This window comes from Equus asinus, chromosome 2 (assembly GCF_041296235.1).
Source record: "Equus asinus isolate D_3611 breed Donkey chromosome 2, EquAss-T2T_v2, whole genome shotgun sequence".
In the NCBI taxonomy this organism is placed as follows: Eukaryota; Metazoa; Chordata; class Mammalia; order Perissodactyla; family Equidae; genus Equus; species Equus asinus.
Genome location: NC_091791.1, coordinates 31,954,061 through 31,970,686, shown reverse-complemented (window position 1 = coordinate 31,970,686; position 16,626 = coordinate 31,954,061). Strand labels below are relative to the sequence as shown.

The 16,626-nt window shown below is 44.8% G+C and overlaps 1 protein-coding gene across 5 annotated transcripts in view; it reads right to left on the bottom strand.

Moving 5' to 3' along the window:
• MMS19 (MMS19 homolog, cytosolic iron-sulfur assembly component) overlaps nucleotides 1–16,626 on the bottom strand; it is a 30,310-nt gene that overhangs the window by 1,857 nt on the left and 11,827 nt on the right. For 2 of the 5 annotated variants that reach the window (XM_014862704.3, XM_070486020.1), the window contains exons 3-25: nucleotides 16,192–16,292; nucleotides 15,305–15,390; nucleotides 14,851–14,925; nucleotides 14,365–14,434; nucleotides 13,843–13,971; nucleotides 13,692–13,753; nucleotides 7,714–7,800; nucleotides 7,212–7,286; nucleotides 6,732–6,809; nucleotides 6,055–6,193; nucleotides 5,656–5,810; nucleotides 5,317–5,395; nucleotides 4,914–5,039; nucleotides 4,641–4,722; nucleotides 4,190–4,290; nucleotides 3,936–4,085; nucleotides 2,840–2,995; nucleotides 1,924–2,023; nucleotides 1,338–1,440; nucleotides 1,130–1,198; nucleotides 788–914; nucleotides 323–423; nucleotides 134–190 (exon numbers count right to left, since the gene is read on the bottom strand). In XM_014862704.3, the coding sequence (XP_014718190.2) occupies nucleotides 134–190; nucleotides 323–423; nucleotides 788–914; nucleotides 1,130–1,198; nucleotides 1,338–1,440; nucleotides 1,924–2,023; nucleotides 2,840–2,995; nucleotides 3,936–4,085; nucleotides 4,190–4,290; nucleotides 4,641–4,722; nucleotides 4,914–5,039; nucleotides 5,317–5,395; nucleotides 5,656–5,810; nucleotides 6,055–6,193; nucleotides 6,732–6,809; nucleotides 7,212–7,286; nucleotides 7,714–7,800; nucleotides 13,692–13,753; nucleotides 13,843–13,971; nucleotides 14,365–14,434; nucleotides 14,851–14,925; nucleotides 15,305–15,390; nucleotides 16,192–16,292 (2,308 nt within the window). The remainder of the gene's footprint in view (nucleotides 1–133; nucleotides 191–322; nucleotides 424–787; nucleotides 915–1,129; nucleotides 1,199–1,337; nucleotides 1,441–1,923; nucleotides 2,024–2,839; nucleotides 2,996–3,935; nucleotides 4,086–4,189; nucleotides 4,291–4,640; nucleotides 4,723–4,913; nucleotides 5,040–5,316; nucleotides 5,396–5,655; nucleotides 5,811–6,054; nucleotides 6,194–6,731; nucleotides 6,810–7,211; nucleotides 7,287–7,713; nucleotides 7,801–13,691; nucleotides 13,754–13,842; nucleotides 13,972–14,364; nucleotides 14,435–14,850; nucleotides 14,926–15,304; nucleotides 15,391–16,191; nucleotides 16,293–16,626) is intronic. The other 3 variants (XM_014862705.3, XM_070486025.1, XM_044753018.2) reach the window with 3 other exon arrangements.

Sequence of the window (16,626 nt, the reverse complement as noted above, 5' to 3'; positions counted from 1 at the left end):
AGCCTTTGAGGTACATCAGGGGAGAAGAATCTTAAATACCCAGAGGAGAATGGCAGTTGTTACTAGGAGGAAAAGGATCAACAGGAAGTTCCTGTTTAGGTCCTAGGTTCTCCTGTCTCCAGAATGGACTTACCCGGTCTGTAAGGCAGGAGCTGAGAGGATGATATCTGAGCAGTAGGGCCTTTGTTACCTGTAATTAGAAGAGAACAGTCAGGGCATGGCAGTCAAAGAAGTATGCTTACGGTTCAAGGTCAAATGGAAAAATTTTATTTAACCAGACATAATTGTCTCTCTCTAGCCAGAATCCATTCCAACTCCTTACCCAGAGAAGCAATGTGAAGGCCTGAGTACGACAGGGCCCAGAGCCCAGCCTAGCCTCCACTTTGTCCACAGCCAGCTGTAGGAATTCATCCAGCTGTTGCCCTAAAGAGGGAGGAAATGTTGGTACGAAGGCTACGTGTTTTTCCTTTAACAACAAAGGATGTAAATCATTTAAATGCAGAGCTCCCTGAGAAGCCATTAGAAAAGAACAATATCATTTTGGCTGTGGACTTTGCCCACTCAGCTCTAGCACACCAGTGTGAGACCCTGGTGTTCTCATGATGCATGAGTGCTGGCATTTGAAAAGAGCTGTCTACTTCTACTAAAGAATTATCCCAAATAGCTTCCTGTAGGGAGTAGGATGACACAACTAGATAGAACACTTTTAAAGAGGCGGAGGACTGAACTTCAAGATTCATCGGTAGTTGAATCAGGGAGGCTCCGACCTGCAGCCTCATTCTAGTACCTGCAGGGTGCTTGTTGAGGAGTCCTGCAAAACACTTGGCAGCGGCGGTAGAGGAGAAGGGGCAGCTGTCGCAGCAGCTCAGCTCTAAAAGCTCCCGCATGAGTTGGTTCAGCTGAGGGATTTCCACCTGCAGAAAACCTGGCCGTGTAAGGAACCCAGAGAACACCTGAACTCTAAGAGAGCAGAAAGTGGCAGCAGGGGCCAGGATGGACAAGAACTAAATTCTCCAGTGGGGAGAGCAGATCAGCTTAGCCTGTGACAAATTTCAGCCCAGAAGTCACCTGGGACCCACCTCCCCTTGTCAGGGTTAAACTAGAGTACTCCTCAAATGTGCCCACTTACATTTCGAGGCAGGGAGCAGACAAAGGCCATAAGCAGTGCAACTAGCCGCCTCTGCCCTGAGGAGCCATCCTACAAAGGAAAAAGAGCCCTAGAGCCTGTCCTGCCAGCAATAGGCTTGTCTGCCCCAATACTCATCCCAGATTAGCCCTACAAATTGGAAGGACAGAAGTCCCAGTATTCTTCCCCATCTGATCCATCAGACCCTCACCTGGAATGGCTGGAATCTGCAAGGGAAGCTGTTTTCAGGCAGAAAGGAGATGTTGCCATCCAAGAAGAGAGGCACAATGCGGGCGACACTCTGGGCAGCTAAGCTGAGGGTAGAGCACTAGATATCACCAAGGAGCCAGGGTTCTAAAGCAGCCCTGAGGTTCCCAATAGAGTCATTGAGTCAACGGGCCTGAGTGTGGTCATTCATGCATTCAACAAATATTAATTCAGCACATGTTATATGCCAGGAACCGTTCCCATTTTAGGCCCTGGTGATACAGCAGTGAACCAGACCAAGTCCCTGTTCTCCTGGAAGCTTACAATCTAGAGAGAAAATGTATAGTTAAAAATTGCTCCACAGGCGATTCTTCTGCACATCTGCAGCTACATTAGTCCGTGGTCCACCCACCCCCACAGTCCATGGTGCTAAAAGCCCCTTCCTCTTTTGCCAGCAAAACTTAGAGAACGAATAACTGCCTCCATATTTGATTCTGGGGAAAAGGACAGCTCAGGAGGCAGCTGTCTGCTCCTTCTTCCCAAGACTGCCATCCTTTCTGGGATCAAGCCACATCCATGATTATACTCACTCAGGGCTCAAGTGTGTGGTGGCAGTGCCAATGACAGATACCATGGCGGCCAAGACCTCATCCTCCAACAGCACTTTTCTCAGAACTGAGTGTTCCTTCCCTGCAAGATCAAAACAACACACACACAATGACAAGGCCTTGACTGTGGTTCAGATGATGAGATGTGGTTCAGATCATCATGACACAAGATCAGCAGTTCCTAACCTGTTCCCTAGTACTGCTGTAGCCCTGAGAACCAGCAAGGCACCAGAAACAGGAGTGGTCAAACATGGGCCACAGAGAGCTCTCAAGAATTCTGTGTACAGTCCTTAGCCTGGGCAACAATGGAAAATAAGGCTAGCTAATATGAACGTTCTTAACATCAGAAATAGTTACGTTAAAGTCTTCAAAAACTTAGAGATTACATGGATTTATCTTCATAGGTCCTTATTATAGCAGCTACCATTGATTTACTATACATACTGTGTTCCCAGGCACTATGCATTATCTTATTTCATCCTTACCAAATGCCCTGTGATAGAGACATTTCTCTTTATCTCCCCCCTTACAAGTGAGGAAATGGGCTTAGAAAGGCTAAATATCTTCACCTAAGTGGTGGAGTTGAAGATGAAGCCCAACCAGGTGTGCTTGATTCAGAACCTAATTCTAACTAAACTATTTACATAGTAATTAAAGGGAAAAAAGGTGTGCATCCTTTTGAGCATTGCTAACAGTAATGGATTTTGGTTCCTGCCACTGGTCAGGTCAGCACCCTTTGCTTAAAGTGAAACCTCAATTTGGGGACAAAGGATTCAAAGTAAGCCTCTGATGGTACAAAATGCAATACCAGCAGTACCCCAAAGGTGGCAGTGCTGGTCAACACTGGTGGAAGGCTGAGGTCCAGTGGAGGAGTAGGAGGGGAGATGGAGAAAGTTACCTGGCATGGAAGCCTGCACAGCCAAGGCAAGCAGGCAAGGTATAGCTGTCTGATGGAAATACCAGCAGCTCTCGGGGTCCAGCTGGCATTTTTCTGCCACCTGCTGGAGGCTTTGACAGACAGCAATAACTTCATTCGGTCCTGCAGCCATATTCCCTGTGGGGTGAGAAAGTGTTCTCTGTAAGGTTTTCTCAAAAGCACTTCCAGGTATTTCAGTTAGCGCAGATGGGAAGAACAGTCAAAGATGAGTGACTAAAGAGACCAAGAGTGTCTTATTAAAGAACCAAGTCATTTTATTCTCTTGGATGTTCTTGTTCATCTATTCACACTTCACAGTGGAGACCTGCTCTATGCTAGGCTCTGCAACAGAAGCATTCACATACATTTTCTCATTTTTCATAATCCTAGAAGTATCATTTCCCCCATTTTATAGAGGAGGATGTGGGGGCTCAATGAAAACTACCAGTGGTTTTTCCAGGGTGACAGTAAGTGCAAAGTTCAGGAATCAATCCCAGGCCACACTCAGAGGCCAGTGTTCTTTCTACCATGTAACAGTAGATCATCCACTGTTGAGTGGCTCCACCACAAGGGCCGGGCAGTGCAAAGCAGGGAGCTTAGGAAATTAGTGAGGGCCATGGTGAGTGAGCACGCAGAAGCTGCTGTCACTTATGCCTCGGAGCAGTGCTTCTCAAACCAGCATGTGTGTACGAGTTACCTGGAGTTCCTGTTAAAATGGCAGATACTGATCAGTGAGGCCTGAGACTCTGCACTTCTAACAAGCTCCCAGATGATGCCCATGCTGCTGACTGATGGACCATATTTTGAGTAGCATGGCCTGAGAGTGGTGCTTTTCAATTCTGGTTCCACATTCAAATCACATGGGCAGCGCTCTTATTGTTGCCAAAATCCCATCCCTCCTCAGAGATTGATTTAGTTGGACTCAGTGAGGCCTAGGCATCAATATTTTATTTAAAAGTTCCCATGTGACTCTCATGGATAGCTGCCATTGGAACCACTGCCTTAAAGGCATCAACTCCAAGCTTGACTACAGCTCCCCATTCAGCCCAGCTCTTTGATGATGATTCTTGGTAGTTACCTTTGTTCATCTGGCAGAGATGCTGCAGCAGCAGAGGCAGAGTCTCCTTGACAAGGCTGGGATGTGTTGATACAGCCGACAAGGCTTGGAGACAGCATAGATGCTGGGAGTGTTTGGTGGGCCCATCCCCTCTGGCCAAATCTGACTCCCCTGAAAGCAGCCCAGGAGACAAAGTTTTACTGTGTGATGGCAAGCATGAATGTCCCCAAGCCTCTCTAGGAAGGGGCAGGCCACAGAAGACCCGAGGCACATACCTAAGCACAGCTCCTCAGCAAGCTTGGGCACTAGGTGGCTGCTGAAGGCCAGAGGGTAGAGAGTGGCCAGAGTACCTGATGCTTCCAGTGCTGCTACCCTGCTGGGGGCACAGGGCAAAGGAGCATTAGCTAAGCCTTAGCCCACTGTTCTCTTGCCTAGGCCTGCCATTAGGCAGATTCAGGAGTGTGGGCTCCTGAGGCTGCCTTACTGAAAAGCAGGACTCAAGTTCCTACACTGCTAAGTTGGACAGAGCTTCTTAATGCCCAAGAAAAGAGACAGCAGTCCCACATCTCCAACAGGTTAGCACCCAGAGTCAAGCACAGGGCCCACCTCCCCTAGGGAGAGCCAAGGGTCAGAAGCACAGAGCCCTGGTCCATCCTTGCTGGTTCTGTTGCTGCCAACATAGAGGCAGGGAACAGCTGGCTCTATGTCACTTCTTTAGATTCTCACCAACTCTGGGACTCCTCCTCCAGGAAGCTCAGTCTGTATAGATGACCCACTGCCAGCTCTAAGTCCCCGGATGACAGGAGACCTGTGTTAAAAGGGCAAACAAACCTCATCTTCCCCTGCAGCCACCACAGCCTTTCCAAAAGTCCTATTAGAAATCCCAAGTCAACCAGAGTTGTAGTGAGAACTAGAAAATTAAGACTGCTCTTCATTTAAGATAGAAAATTCCAAGGAAAGGACCAATACCCCTATCTTTTCTCTCTCCCTTAAGTGTACCTGGCTGGGCACCCAGGACTGTGAGTGTACGGATACCAACAAGCTGAAGCTGCGTGTTGGGGTCTGTCAGGGCCATGAATACCAGTGAGCACAGTTGGTCCTTGAAGCCACTCAGAGGCCTTTCGTCTAGGGAGAGACAGAGTCCAGGTTAGAGGAAAGCCCTGACTCAGCAGTCAGGCAAAGACAACTTGGGGCAGATTGAAAGAGCTTAATCCATTGGGTGTTCAGGAAGTACACTGGGAAAAAAATAGAGGTCTCATCCATTAAGCGTTCTTATGCTAAACCTCGGAACGACAGGACCACTGTTCTAGACTACTTCTCCACGGCACTCTTTGCCTTCCCTCCTTCATCGGCTTCAGTACTCAGCAGCCCCCAGAATACCACATCTGGAAGGTGACCTCACCCTTGTCTTCACAGCTCCATTTCTGTTGCAGCTTCAAGAAACCCAGGATCATTTCAAGAATCGTCCGCCGCTGGTTGCTCTGTAATGTTTTAAGGGGTACTGGAGTCAAAGAATATTTTAAAGGATTTCAATCCTGCTACTCTGGAAGTGGGGAGAACTATCCTTTTATGTAAGAGTGTCAGGAAAAGAGTGAATAAGAGAACCAGCAGCAGCTAGTGGGAGCAAAACCCAGCATCTACTATCGAGGCCCAAGCTCAACACTTAGCGCTCTCTCTCTCTGTGAGAAAGGGACCCTAGCAAGAGGCACCATCATTTCCTCAAAAGATCCTGCTCTCTTACCTGACTGTGTTTGTGGAACTGTTCCAGCAGTAAAGGCAGCACATTGCTGGTGATGTGGTCACAGGCCCGGGCAGAGGCACCTGCAGCAGCCTGCAGCAGTTTGGCACTAGGCCACACCAATTTCATGTCCGGTTCACACAGATGGTGCCTGCAGTCTAGAGAGGCAGCACATCACAGGCCTGGGCGCAGGCCAAGCATGGCCTGAGCCCCATAGTCCATATAAATGGGAGAACTGAGACCTGGGCGGTTTGCTAGCACTTACCACTCAAATTGTTTTCAAGTAGGGCTCCAGCCCTCAAATCACTGAACATGGGGGGCTACACATGAAAGGTCATCAGCCCTTAAGGAATTTCTCTCTAGTGTGCTCACTGCCCTCTCTGGCTCCCATGGCCCCATTACCCTGTAGAATGTTGCTAAGGAAGGAGTCCAGGAGGTCCTCAGCATCAGCCCTCAGCACAGAGCGAGACAAACAGGCAGTCAGGGAGTGGAGGGCCGCTAGGCCCTCGGCCTCCACCCGCTCACTTGCTGTCTGGAACACCTGTCAGGGAGGGATCCCATGGCTACTGAGGTGAGCCTGCACCAGGTGATACCCCACCCACCTACTGCCTATTTCCTTTGGGGGAGGCAGGGGAGGGTTTGAGAACCTTTAGGGCACAGCAATGAAAATTAACCCCTCAAATGACTTTCTTCTCACCCAATGTATTCTCACCAGGACTGATATACATAATTTTGAGAAACAGAATGCCAACTTTGAGCAGTGGCTATTGGGATCCCCTACCCTAAGCCTCCTCCTCTCCCCCTCTATTCAGTACGGTACCATAGGTGTCATCACCTCTGCTCCTTACCATGGAAGGACAAGAAGTGGGCACTGTGCAAAAGTGATCAAGTTACATCACCAAGCAGCTGACCCTCATGTAGGAACTCTCTCTCTTCTCATTCAACTAGAAGTGTGCCCCACTGCTTGCTTGTTGAATAACCAGGCACAGCAACAGAGGGAAAAGGACAGGGTGTATTATTTCCCCTCATGCCTGACAACTGGGAGTTAACAGTAGTGAATTTATCTAGGTAACACTCACCTCCCTGCGGACAGAAGCCCAAAGGCTGGGGAGGAAGTCCTTCAGTTCCTTCTGTCCATACACAGAACAGCAAGCATTCTGCCAAGGAAAACGCAGGTATCAGCTATCTACACACTCGACTTCCTAGGATATGCAGGTACCTCAGCGTAATGGCACCTGAAGGAGCCTGGCTCTCAGCAAAAAAACCAGCAGGATTTTATAACAGTCCCACCCAGGGCACAGAAAAATAGAGCACAGCCTGACGAATGAACAAGCATCAAGAGGGAGCCCTGGTCAGCCTTTCCTTGGCTGCCATGCAGTTATGACAGGACAAAATAATTTGCTGTTGGGGGCTTTAAATCAACATACAGGCCCAGATCCGAGGTATCCCTCTTTTGAAGCCCACTGAAATGTTCCCTGGCTCTCCAAGAATCTATAATCCTTTAGCATCCCTAATTTGTCTAAAGGCAGCGGGACCCTAGAAGGAGAAAAATCACTCACCAGAGTCTGCAGAGAATCCAGCTTGGCACTCAGAATCTCGGAATCCACTTTCTCAATCAGCAGGGGCAGCAAGAACTGTGGGAGAGAAGGAAGAACTGAAGCCTAACATGGGGAGTGTTGCAGATACACCAAGGCCAACCATGTCCTTACTGCATCAGTCCCCACGGGTAGGTGCTACATTAAGGAGCTACACTTGAGTCAGGAGTTGTGACTCTAAGCCAACTTTCTGGCCAAGATGTGGCCAGATCTCCAGAGACATGAAAAATGGGCTAGTTGGCAAAGCTATAGGATTTCAAAAGACAGCACCAGATAGGGACTAGATTACTATTTTAAAGGAAGAGATGGTAAAGTTTTCTACTTACCACACAAGCCTGAAGACATGTGCAGGATGTCACACCTTGAAACATATACTGGATCTTTCTTTTCCCCCCAGTTTTTACTGTTCTTTCTTCAGAGACTTCAACGGGCTAATGCTACATACCTTAATCTTGGCTAGACCCACCTCAGCAAATCGTGGTGTAGAAGCCAGCACAGCTCGAAGACTCAGGATGAGATCTTCTCTCTGGATACCATGGGGATCATTGGGTGGCTGGAAAAGGGAGAAGGACCATGGGTTTGTATAACCACTCTTGGACACAGGCTTGAACCTGACAACCCTGCAGAATAGGGTGATATTTACACCTAATCTAGCAGAATAGTATGATATGAGGTTCCAGCAAGAAAACATGCTTGCCAGCGAGAGAAAGATAATCTGTGTATGACTCCACTCATATGAGGAATTTAAAATTATGGACCAAGAACAGTTTAGTGGATACCAGGGGAAAGGTGGGGTGGGGGGTGGGCACAAAGGGTGAAGTGGTGCACCTACAACATGACTGACAAACATTAATGCACAATTGAAATTTCACAAGATTGTAACCTATCAATAACACAATAAAAAAAAAATTGAAAGAAAAAAAAAAAGAAAACATGCTTGCTCTTATACATTCCTTGGAAATTTTTGACTTTTTGGCATTTGTTTTCTATCTGATCAAACAGTTTATCTCTGATCTATCTTCTCACCACTCAGAGAGAAGCACCATTAACTTTCTGGTACATTACTTTCTTCTCTGTATATATATTATGACTATGTGTTGGCAGACACTGCCTCCCTTTAAAATATATCTACTTTTAGAAAATGTGATTGTTTTGTACATAGGGTTTGTAATTTATATTTTCATTTAATAAATTAGGAACATTTTCCCATGCCATTAAATTATTCTTTCATGACATTAGTTTTAGTGGCTAATGCTATTTCATTGTGTGGTTGAGCCGCAATTTATTTAAATAATCCTCCTTTGATAGACATTTCTGTTTTTTCACCCTCATAAAAAGTTGTAATTCTGGCAATATAAAAAGCATTGATGGTTTCTGTGTCAAGAGGGCAAACTAAAAACGTGCATCAGGTTTTCCTTTTCCTCTTTAGAAAGCCCATTAAAATATAGTTAAAGGGCTTTTCTATTTTTTTTTTTTAAAGATTTTATTTTTTTCCTTTTTCTCCTCAAAGCTTCCCGGTACATAGTTGTGTATTCTTTGTTGTGGGTCCTTTTAGTTGTGGCATGTGGGATGCTGCCTCGGCGTGGTTTGATGAACAGTGCCATGTCCGCGCCCAGGATTCGAACCAACGAAACACTGGGCCGCCTGCAGCAGAGCGCGCGAACTTAACCACTCAGCCACGGGGCCAGCCCCAAGGGATTTTCTATTTTTTAAAGACATAAAGCTAAAGGTTGAAGAGAGTAGGATAAGAGATGTTAGCAACAAAATTTTAGAAGATGAAAAGCAGATGGATAAGAAGAAAATGACTGAGCAAAGCCGAGACAACAGAATCCTCAGTAGGCCTAGGGAAAGCTGAATAACTACCCATATACACTGCACAGTCCTCAAAAAGCTTTGCAATTGGCATACCACGTACCTTTGGGATTGGGAGTGGGGTTAGAGAAGCAATCTGACCTCCTAGATTGCCTCCCAACTCCTCCCCAACTGCAGTAGAATCCAGAGGTTTAACTCTCTGGAGAGGGTAAGACAGAGGTCTCTAGTCTTGGAGATGCAGATGCAGTTGAGAGCTTGAGTGATGTACAAAAAAGGAGGTCTTACTGATATGGTACTGAGTGCTGAGATTTTGCAGCCTTTCTAGCCCCATGTGCTTGTAGCCAGACTTCTCCCTCTAGGCAGATCTAAGGTCTTTTTCTAGAAGAACCTGACTAGCCAAAGAGGAAGAATACATTGGGGGTTCCCCAAACTGTCCATGGAAGCCACTCTACAATGAAGCTCATAGGCAACAAGCCCATTGTATGTGCTCAGAGCTCCCACTCAACTTTATAATCCTCACTTTGAAATATGTGCAAACTCCCAAGATTACCAGATATCTGAGGAAAGCCTCTAACCTAGAAATAGAGACAAAAATAAATTGAAAAAACTTGGAGGACACAAAGACCACATATGTGGGAGAAGAAATATTAAAAAAGTATATATCATTGGTATTTTTTAAAAAGAAAGTAATTTATCCATGAATTAAATAAGACCAGAATGCTATAAAAAAAAACCCAAAACACCAAAAAACATTCAAAGATCATCAATAACAACAACAAAAGGCCCTTGGAAATTCAAAGCATGAAAGCAGACATGAACAAAAATCAAAGAAAGGATTATGGGGAGATATGCTAGTCCTGGGCATTTCTGCCCTTAGAGCCACGCCTTGGGCTGACCACTGCAGGCTGCATTTCCCAGGCTCCCATATTGGCCTGGGATCAGCCAATGGGAGGCACTTGTAGAATAATGCAGGGCAGAAGGAAGAGAAAAGCCAGGGTATTTCTTCTCATTCCTCTGATTCAGCTGGCGTCTTCAGCATTGGCAGCATCTTCTCTATGGCTCCAGTTCCCACTCATAGGCCCACTGTGGTTCCAGTTTTTGTTAGATACTTTCAGCCCCTGGGGTCCAATAACATCAATTCTTTTGTTTGTCACCCCAGCCTAAGGGTGGTAATGGCTTCCTGCTCTTGATAATCTCTGGGTTGCCTCGCTATCCCTGTTTGGTTTTTCACCTCTCCTATCACTTGTATAAACAATTTCCTGCATTAAATTATTTGTTTTAAATAGCAAAGTGGTTTCTGTTTTCATGGCTGGACTTTGACTGGTAGAAAAGATAAAATCGTGGAATTCCCTTATAAAGTAACAAAAAGGTGTAGAAAATATGAAAGAAAAGGTAAGAGATTCAGAGATCTAACAAAAGATTAATAGTTCTAAAACAGAAGGACCAGAGAAAATGGGAAGAAATCATCAATGAAAGGATACAAGAACATTTCCTGGGACCAAAGGACATGATTTCCAGGCGGATAGGGCCTACCAAGTACCCAATACAATGCATGAAAACACATCATTGTGAAAATTCAATATATTGGGGGCAAAATCAACCTTAATAGCTTCCAGAAAGGAGGAAAAAAGGTGAATACAAACATGTACAAATCAGAAGGAATTTAGACTTCTCCATAGCAACTGAAAACTACAGATAAATGTAGCAATGCCTTCAGAATCTTGGGGGAAAAGAATTTCCATTGTTGAATTTTATATCCATACTATCAATAAATGGGAGGAAAGAATGAAGATATTTTAGATTTACAAGATCTAAAAAATTTTCCCTCCTTTACACACTCTTAGGAAGCTAATGAAGGATTTGCATCACTGACATGTGGCAGTAAACCACAAAATGAGGAATACATGAACAAAGAACATAGATGATCTGATCCAAGAGAAAGGATAAAGGAATCCCAAGGATGATGGTGAAAGAAGATGCAATATCTATTGGGCATTAGAGTTAGGTGCTAACAGTTGAGACTGTATGGTCAAGTTAAAAATGGTTTTTACATTTTTAAATGGTTGGGGAGGAAAAAAAAACAAAGAAGAATATTATCTGTGACCATGAAAATTATATGAAATTTCTGTGTCCATAAATAAAGTTTTATTGCAATATAGCCACGTACCATAGTCCAGTGTCTCTGGTTGTTTTTGTGCTAGAACAGCAGAGTTGAGGAGCTGCAACACAGACCATATGGCCCGCAAAGCCTAAAATAGTCACTAATTGGCCCTTTACAGAAAAAGTTTACTAACCCCGGCTCTAGAGTGAGCATACAGGAATAGTGAAAGTCAGAGGGCCATCACTTATACAGATGTGATTCACTATGAGGATGGCCTGTGGCCAAGATGGGTTGATAAGACCGTAAGACTATTTCTAACGCAAATAATTACACTAGAGCCAGGTGTCTCTATTTTAATTGACAAGAATTTTGTGCTTTCCATAGACTGCAGTGCCGAAAATAACACAAAAATTTGCTCAAATAAGAGAAATTCTCCTATCATTATATATAACCTTGTTTTGCCTAAAATATCTCTGACAAAATATATAAGCAGTTGGGAGTAGTGATTATCTTTAAAGGGAAAATGGGCAGTGGCAGTAAAGTGATATAAAGAGGCTCAATTCTCTATCTTTTAAATGTTGACTCATGCTCACTGTATTACCTTTCAAAAAAAATGAATGACATACTCTTCTTTGCCCCGAAATTATAAATGCATATATCCCTGTAATTCCACTTTTAGGAATTGATCCTACTCTTATACCTATATATATGTGAAATGATACATGTACAGGGTATGTAAGTTGCAACATTGCTCTTAACAGAAAAAGATTAGCAACAAGTTTTATCCTATAGAGGACTAGTGAAATGAATTAGGTATTTTCATGCAAAGGAATATTACACAGCCATAAAGAATAAAGAGCTAATTTATATACTGATATGGAACACTCTCCAAGATAAGCTGTTAAATTAAAAAAGGCAAAGTACAGGAAAAGTGCATATATATATACATGCTACCATTGGTAGTGTAAAGCTTCTGCTTATCTATGAAAAAGCTTTGTAGGGGCCGGCCCGGTGGCCTAGTGGTTAAGTTTGTGCACTCCGCTGCAACAGCCCAGGGTTTCGCAGGTTCAGATCCTGGGTGCGGACACGGCGCCGTTGGTCAGGCCACGCTGAGGTGGCATCCCACATGCCACAACTAGAAGGACCTGCAGCTAATATATACAACTATGTACCAGGGGGGATTTGCAGAGATAAAGCAGGAAAAAAAACCAAAAAACAAACCAAAAAAAGCTTTGTAAGATAGACATAATTGATAAAACTGGTTGATAATAGAGAAACAAATTTGATGGTAGATAGATTTTTCCCCTTTTTGCAGCTTTTGGATTTTGAATCATGTACATCTATTATCTTTTCAAAACAAACACAAAACAGGGACCTGCCCAGTGGAAACAGTTAAGTTAGCATGCTCTGCTTCGGCGGCCCAGGGTTCGCCGGTTTGGATCCTGGGCATGGACCTATGCACCACTTATCAAGCCATGCTGTGGCAGGTGTCCCACATATAAAGTGGAGGAAGATGGGCACGGATGTTAGCTCAGGGCCAATGTTCCTCAGCAAAAAAAAAAAAAAAGAGGATTAGCTCAGGGCTAATCTTCCTCAAAAACAAACACACACAAAATAAAACAAAGCAAAGACAGAAACCTGGTAGCCTAACCAAGAGCTTTCAAGATTTCAAAGGCCTAAGCTCTTCTGAGTTAGAAATAAGGATACTGCTTACAAAAGAGATAAAAAGAATTTCAGGAGAGAGGTGGTCCCAAGCAACATGATGTCAACTGGAATAACCTGGTAAGAAATTCCCTATGGCAAAGATGGCTATGTAACATAAAAGGCAGTGAGAGTCAATACTCAGATTTCTTTGGTGTGCTGTGATACAACTCCTCTCATTTCTCCCAAAGCACTAATGCTTGCAGTACACGTAGCCATGCATCCCCATACAGTGAGGAGACCATCATTATTTGAAAATAGAAGGGAAATCAAGACGCAAAGTGGGAGGAAGGTCCAAGGGGATCAGAGCAAACACCTCCTGTACATACAGTGCTCAACTGTGTCTTCTTTGTTTTTTCAGTTTGTTTCTATTGCCTGAGATGCCCCCTCGGACTCCAGGATCACATCCCACGCATCCCTCAAAAACCAACTGAAATCCTATCTTATCTGTGAAGTCAGTTCCTGCCTACTCTAGCTCACACGAAACTCTGTCTTCTCTGAACAACTATGATACCACTTGTTTTGTCCCATAATCTCATACTGTTACTTAAATGTTTCAACCTCCAAGGGCAGAAATCATGTTTTACAATCCTGTAGCCCTCAGCACTAAGTACACTGTTAAGCAGCTTCAGGAGCCCCCCAGATACCTGGTGAATTGAATCCTTCCTCTGATGGCAAATGCTTCTCTCCACTTCCCAGTTTACTAAAATGGGCAGGGATTGTCTCTTTTTTGTTCATTGCTGTGCCCTCATTGGCTAGAACTGGGCCTGGCACATAGCAGGCACTCAATGAATATTTGAGTGAATGAATGAATGAAAGGTGCTACTTACAGGGGTAAAGTCAATAGGGAAGTAACAAGATGTCACTTCAAACAACTCCTCCACAAAGGGTCCTAAGGCAACAGAGAAAGAATGAGGTTGATTTATAAACTTCACTAATCTGACAAGCCCAACCAGCTAATTCAAGGCTACAAGGACTTACCTAGGCTATAGTCCCTGGAGATGAGGTCATGGACGATGTGGAAGGCCACCAGAAGATTACGGGGATCCTTTTCCCCATCCATCACCTGGATGAAGCCAAAGGTGAAGTCAGCTCCTAGGCCCTTGAGCTCTGAGGAGGAGAGAACAAGGTCACTACTGCCCCATGGGATAGAAAGTTGGGGCTTTCTTCTGGTCTGTGTGCTCCCTCTGCTATCACTGCCCCCACTTTCCTGCCTCCCAGAGAAGACCCTTTCTGTTTTCCTATTCCAAGAGAGTACTTAGTGAAGAACAGATGTGCCACAATATATCACTGTCACAGAGGTAAGAATTTAAAACATCAGCTCAAACTCTACCGTTCCTTTACTTTACTGAGGAGTGAGTGGACCCTCAGTTTCCCTTTATCGTTCTCTCTCAGAGTATTGGCTCTTCTATATAACCCTCAGGCTAAAACGAGTCCTGGTAATGAGGGGGGAAAAAAGGATGTGCTCACTTTTCAGATCTCCCAGAGAGCTCTGCCTCTTACCTTCTTCCCGGGTTCGCATGAAGTTGGTGATGATACTGTAGACAGTGTGTCGGTCCACCTGTGGCAGGGACTTGGGGGTGGCAGAGAGAGGAAATAAGCTAAGAAAGTCCTCAAAGAATGCCTCAGCTGACAAAACTACTTCCTGCTCCACAATCTCTAAGTGGACAGTGCTTATACCAGTATAAGGTGAACCAAAGAGGAAATGCAGAGAAAGGATATGGCTATTGGCCCAGGAGTATGGCAGTGGGGCCAATAACCAAAACCTGTCTGCTGTATGCCTTACTTCCTTTAGGTTTAAGAGGACACAGGTCAGACATAATGGCATGCCTTTATCTCCTTATATAGTAGCAAGAAATAGTATATAAACATGGTCAAAGACCCGAAAGAGTTCAGAACTTAGAAGTCAATATTGTTTTGCCATCTAATTCTAGTTACATTAAGGGTTGGGAGAAAGAGGAGAATGCCAAAGTGATTGTTATCACTCACCTGTACGTGGACCTCCTGGAAGATGGCTTTAAGCACAGAGACAGCCAGCCCTGGGGGCAGGGACACACACAGGCTCTGGGGGAGAAGAGAAGATATGTGAGCACCAAGAGAATTCCAGCACGGCCTTCAAGACACAACTCTGAAATAGGCCTAATTAGCTACAATGGGAATCACGACATCCAGGTCCAGGAAGAGGTGCTAACAGTGAGAAGTGTGGTCTCTTTTCTCAAGCTGATTACTTCTCTGCAGCTCCTTCCAGTTTGGATCTGAATGCTAGTCCCCAAAGGACACTTTTACTCTCTAGACTAAAAACAGAAGTGGCTGACACTAGTTTAGTCCCACATTTGGGCATCTTCTCTCAGCACCTGAAGTCTCATCATTGAAGGGCAAGAAGAGAATTCACTGGAAAATGGCTCCTCAAACACAGTATGTAATGAAAAAAAGGAGAACTCACTAGTGCCCTCAAACCCTGCAGGACAGATGGGATCACAAGATGATGGTCCTTCAGCCGATTCTCATAGAACAGGATCAGGTGTACAACTGCACAGACCAGAAATTCAGCCATTAGTTTACACAGGCTGGAGGAGGCCCCAGCTTTGCTCCTTCCCAGAGTTCGTAAGGGCTGCTCCTGCTTGGGCTTCACTACACACTTTCTCCTTCACCACGACATATGTCCTATGCCCTCCCATTGGAGAGTGCCTTGATCAGTCAGGAAAATAAGTGAACATCTTTTATTATCCATCCTTACAGAGGTCCACAGTCAAACCCATTCTTGACCCCAGAACTGCCCTTCTATAGAACTGGGGTTGGCAAACCTTCTCAAAGGGCCAGATAGTAAATATTTTAGTCTTGCATGACATAGTATCTGTCACAACTACTCAACTCAGCCGCTGTAACATAAAAGCAGTATAAAGGATAAGTAAATAAATGGGTGTGGCTATATGTTAATAAAACTTTATTTATAAAAACAGGTTATAGTTTGCCTCTCCTGCTATAGAAGATAAATAAGTTGTTGACTTTTTCCCAGAGGACTTCAAAGCACTTTGATATTTCATTATTTTCCCACTCCATCTATGAAGCACTACTTTGTCCATTTTACAGAGAGGGGAAGATACACTGAAAAAAACTGTCTAAGGCTACATTTGAATTCCATGTGTCTTGTGTCTCAATTCTTATCACCTCTGCCACATATACGAGAGAGGAATGAAGACCTTGACTTAGTATTTCCCAGATATCTTATGCCCACCCCCCCGCTTCCCTCCCTGTAAAGTTGGCTTGAATCGACAAGGAAGGCCTTGGCTCAGCAATCCAGGAAGACACTCCTACTAGTGATGCCAGTACCTTCCTTCTCCAGGAGCAAGGAGTGACACTGGAGTAGCACCTGTGACAAAAGCTGGATTCCTCGTGCCCGAGTTCGGGGTTCTGGATTCTCTAGAGAGGACCTGGCGGAAAGTAGGTTAGAGAGAGCCTGTCATTACCCAGTTCAAACTTTTGAAGAAATAAATTATTTTGCAATTAGTTACACTCACCCCCTGGGCATGGAAGCCAGCCCAGGGAGGTGTTCCAGAGATACTTAGCATTACAGATAGCAGTAACCCAGAGCCTAAAGAACCAACCCCCAGATTGATCTGCCATCATTAGAGGCACATGTGACACCACAGCCAACAGAAGTGTCTGTCTCCAGGCAGTGACTGGGCATTGGGCTTATTCTTTCTCCGCAGTGGAATGATTGTGACATTCCTCTGAAACAGAGCTTAGCAGCTACCCACAGGGATC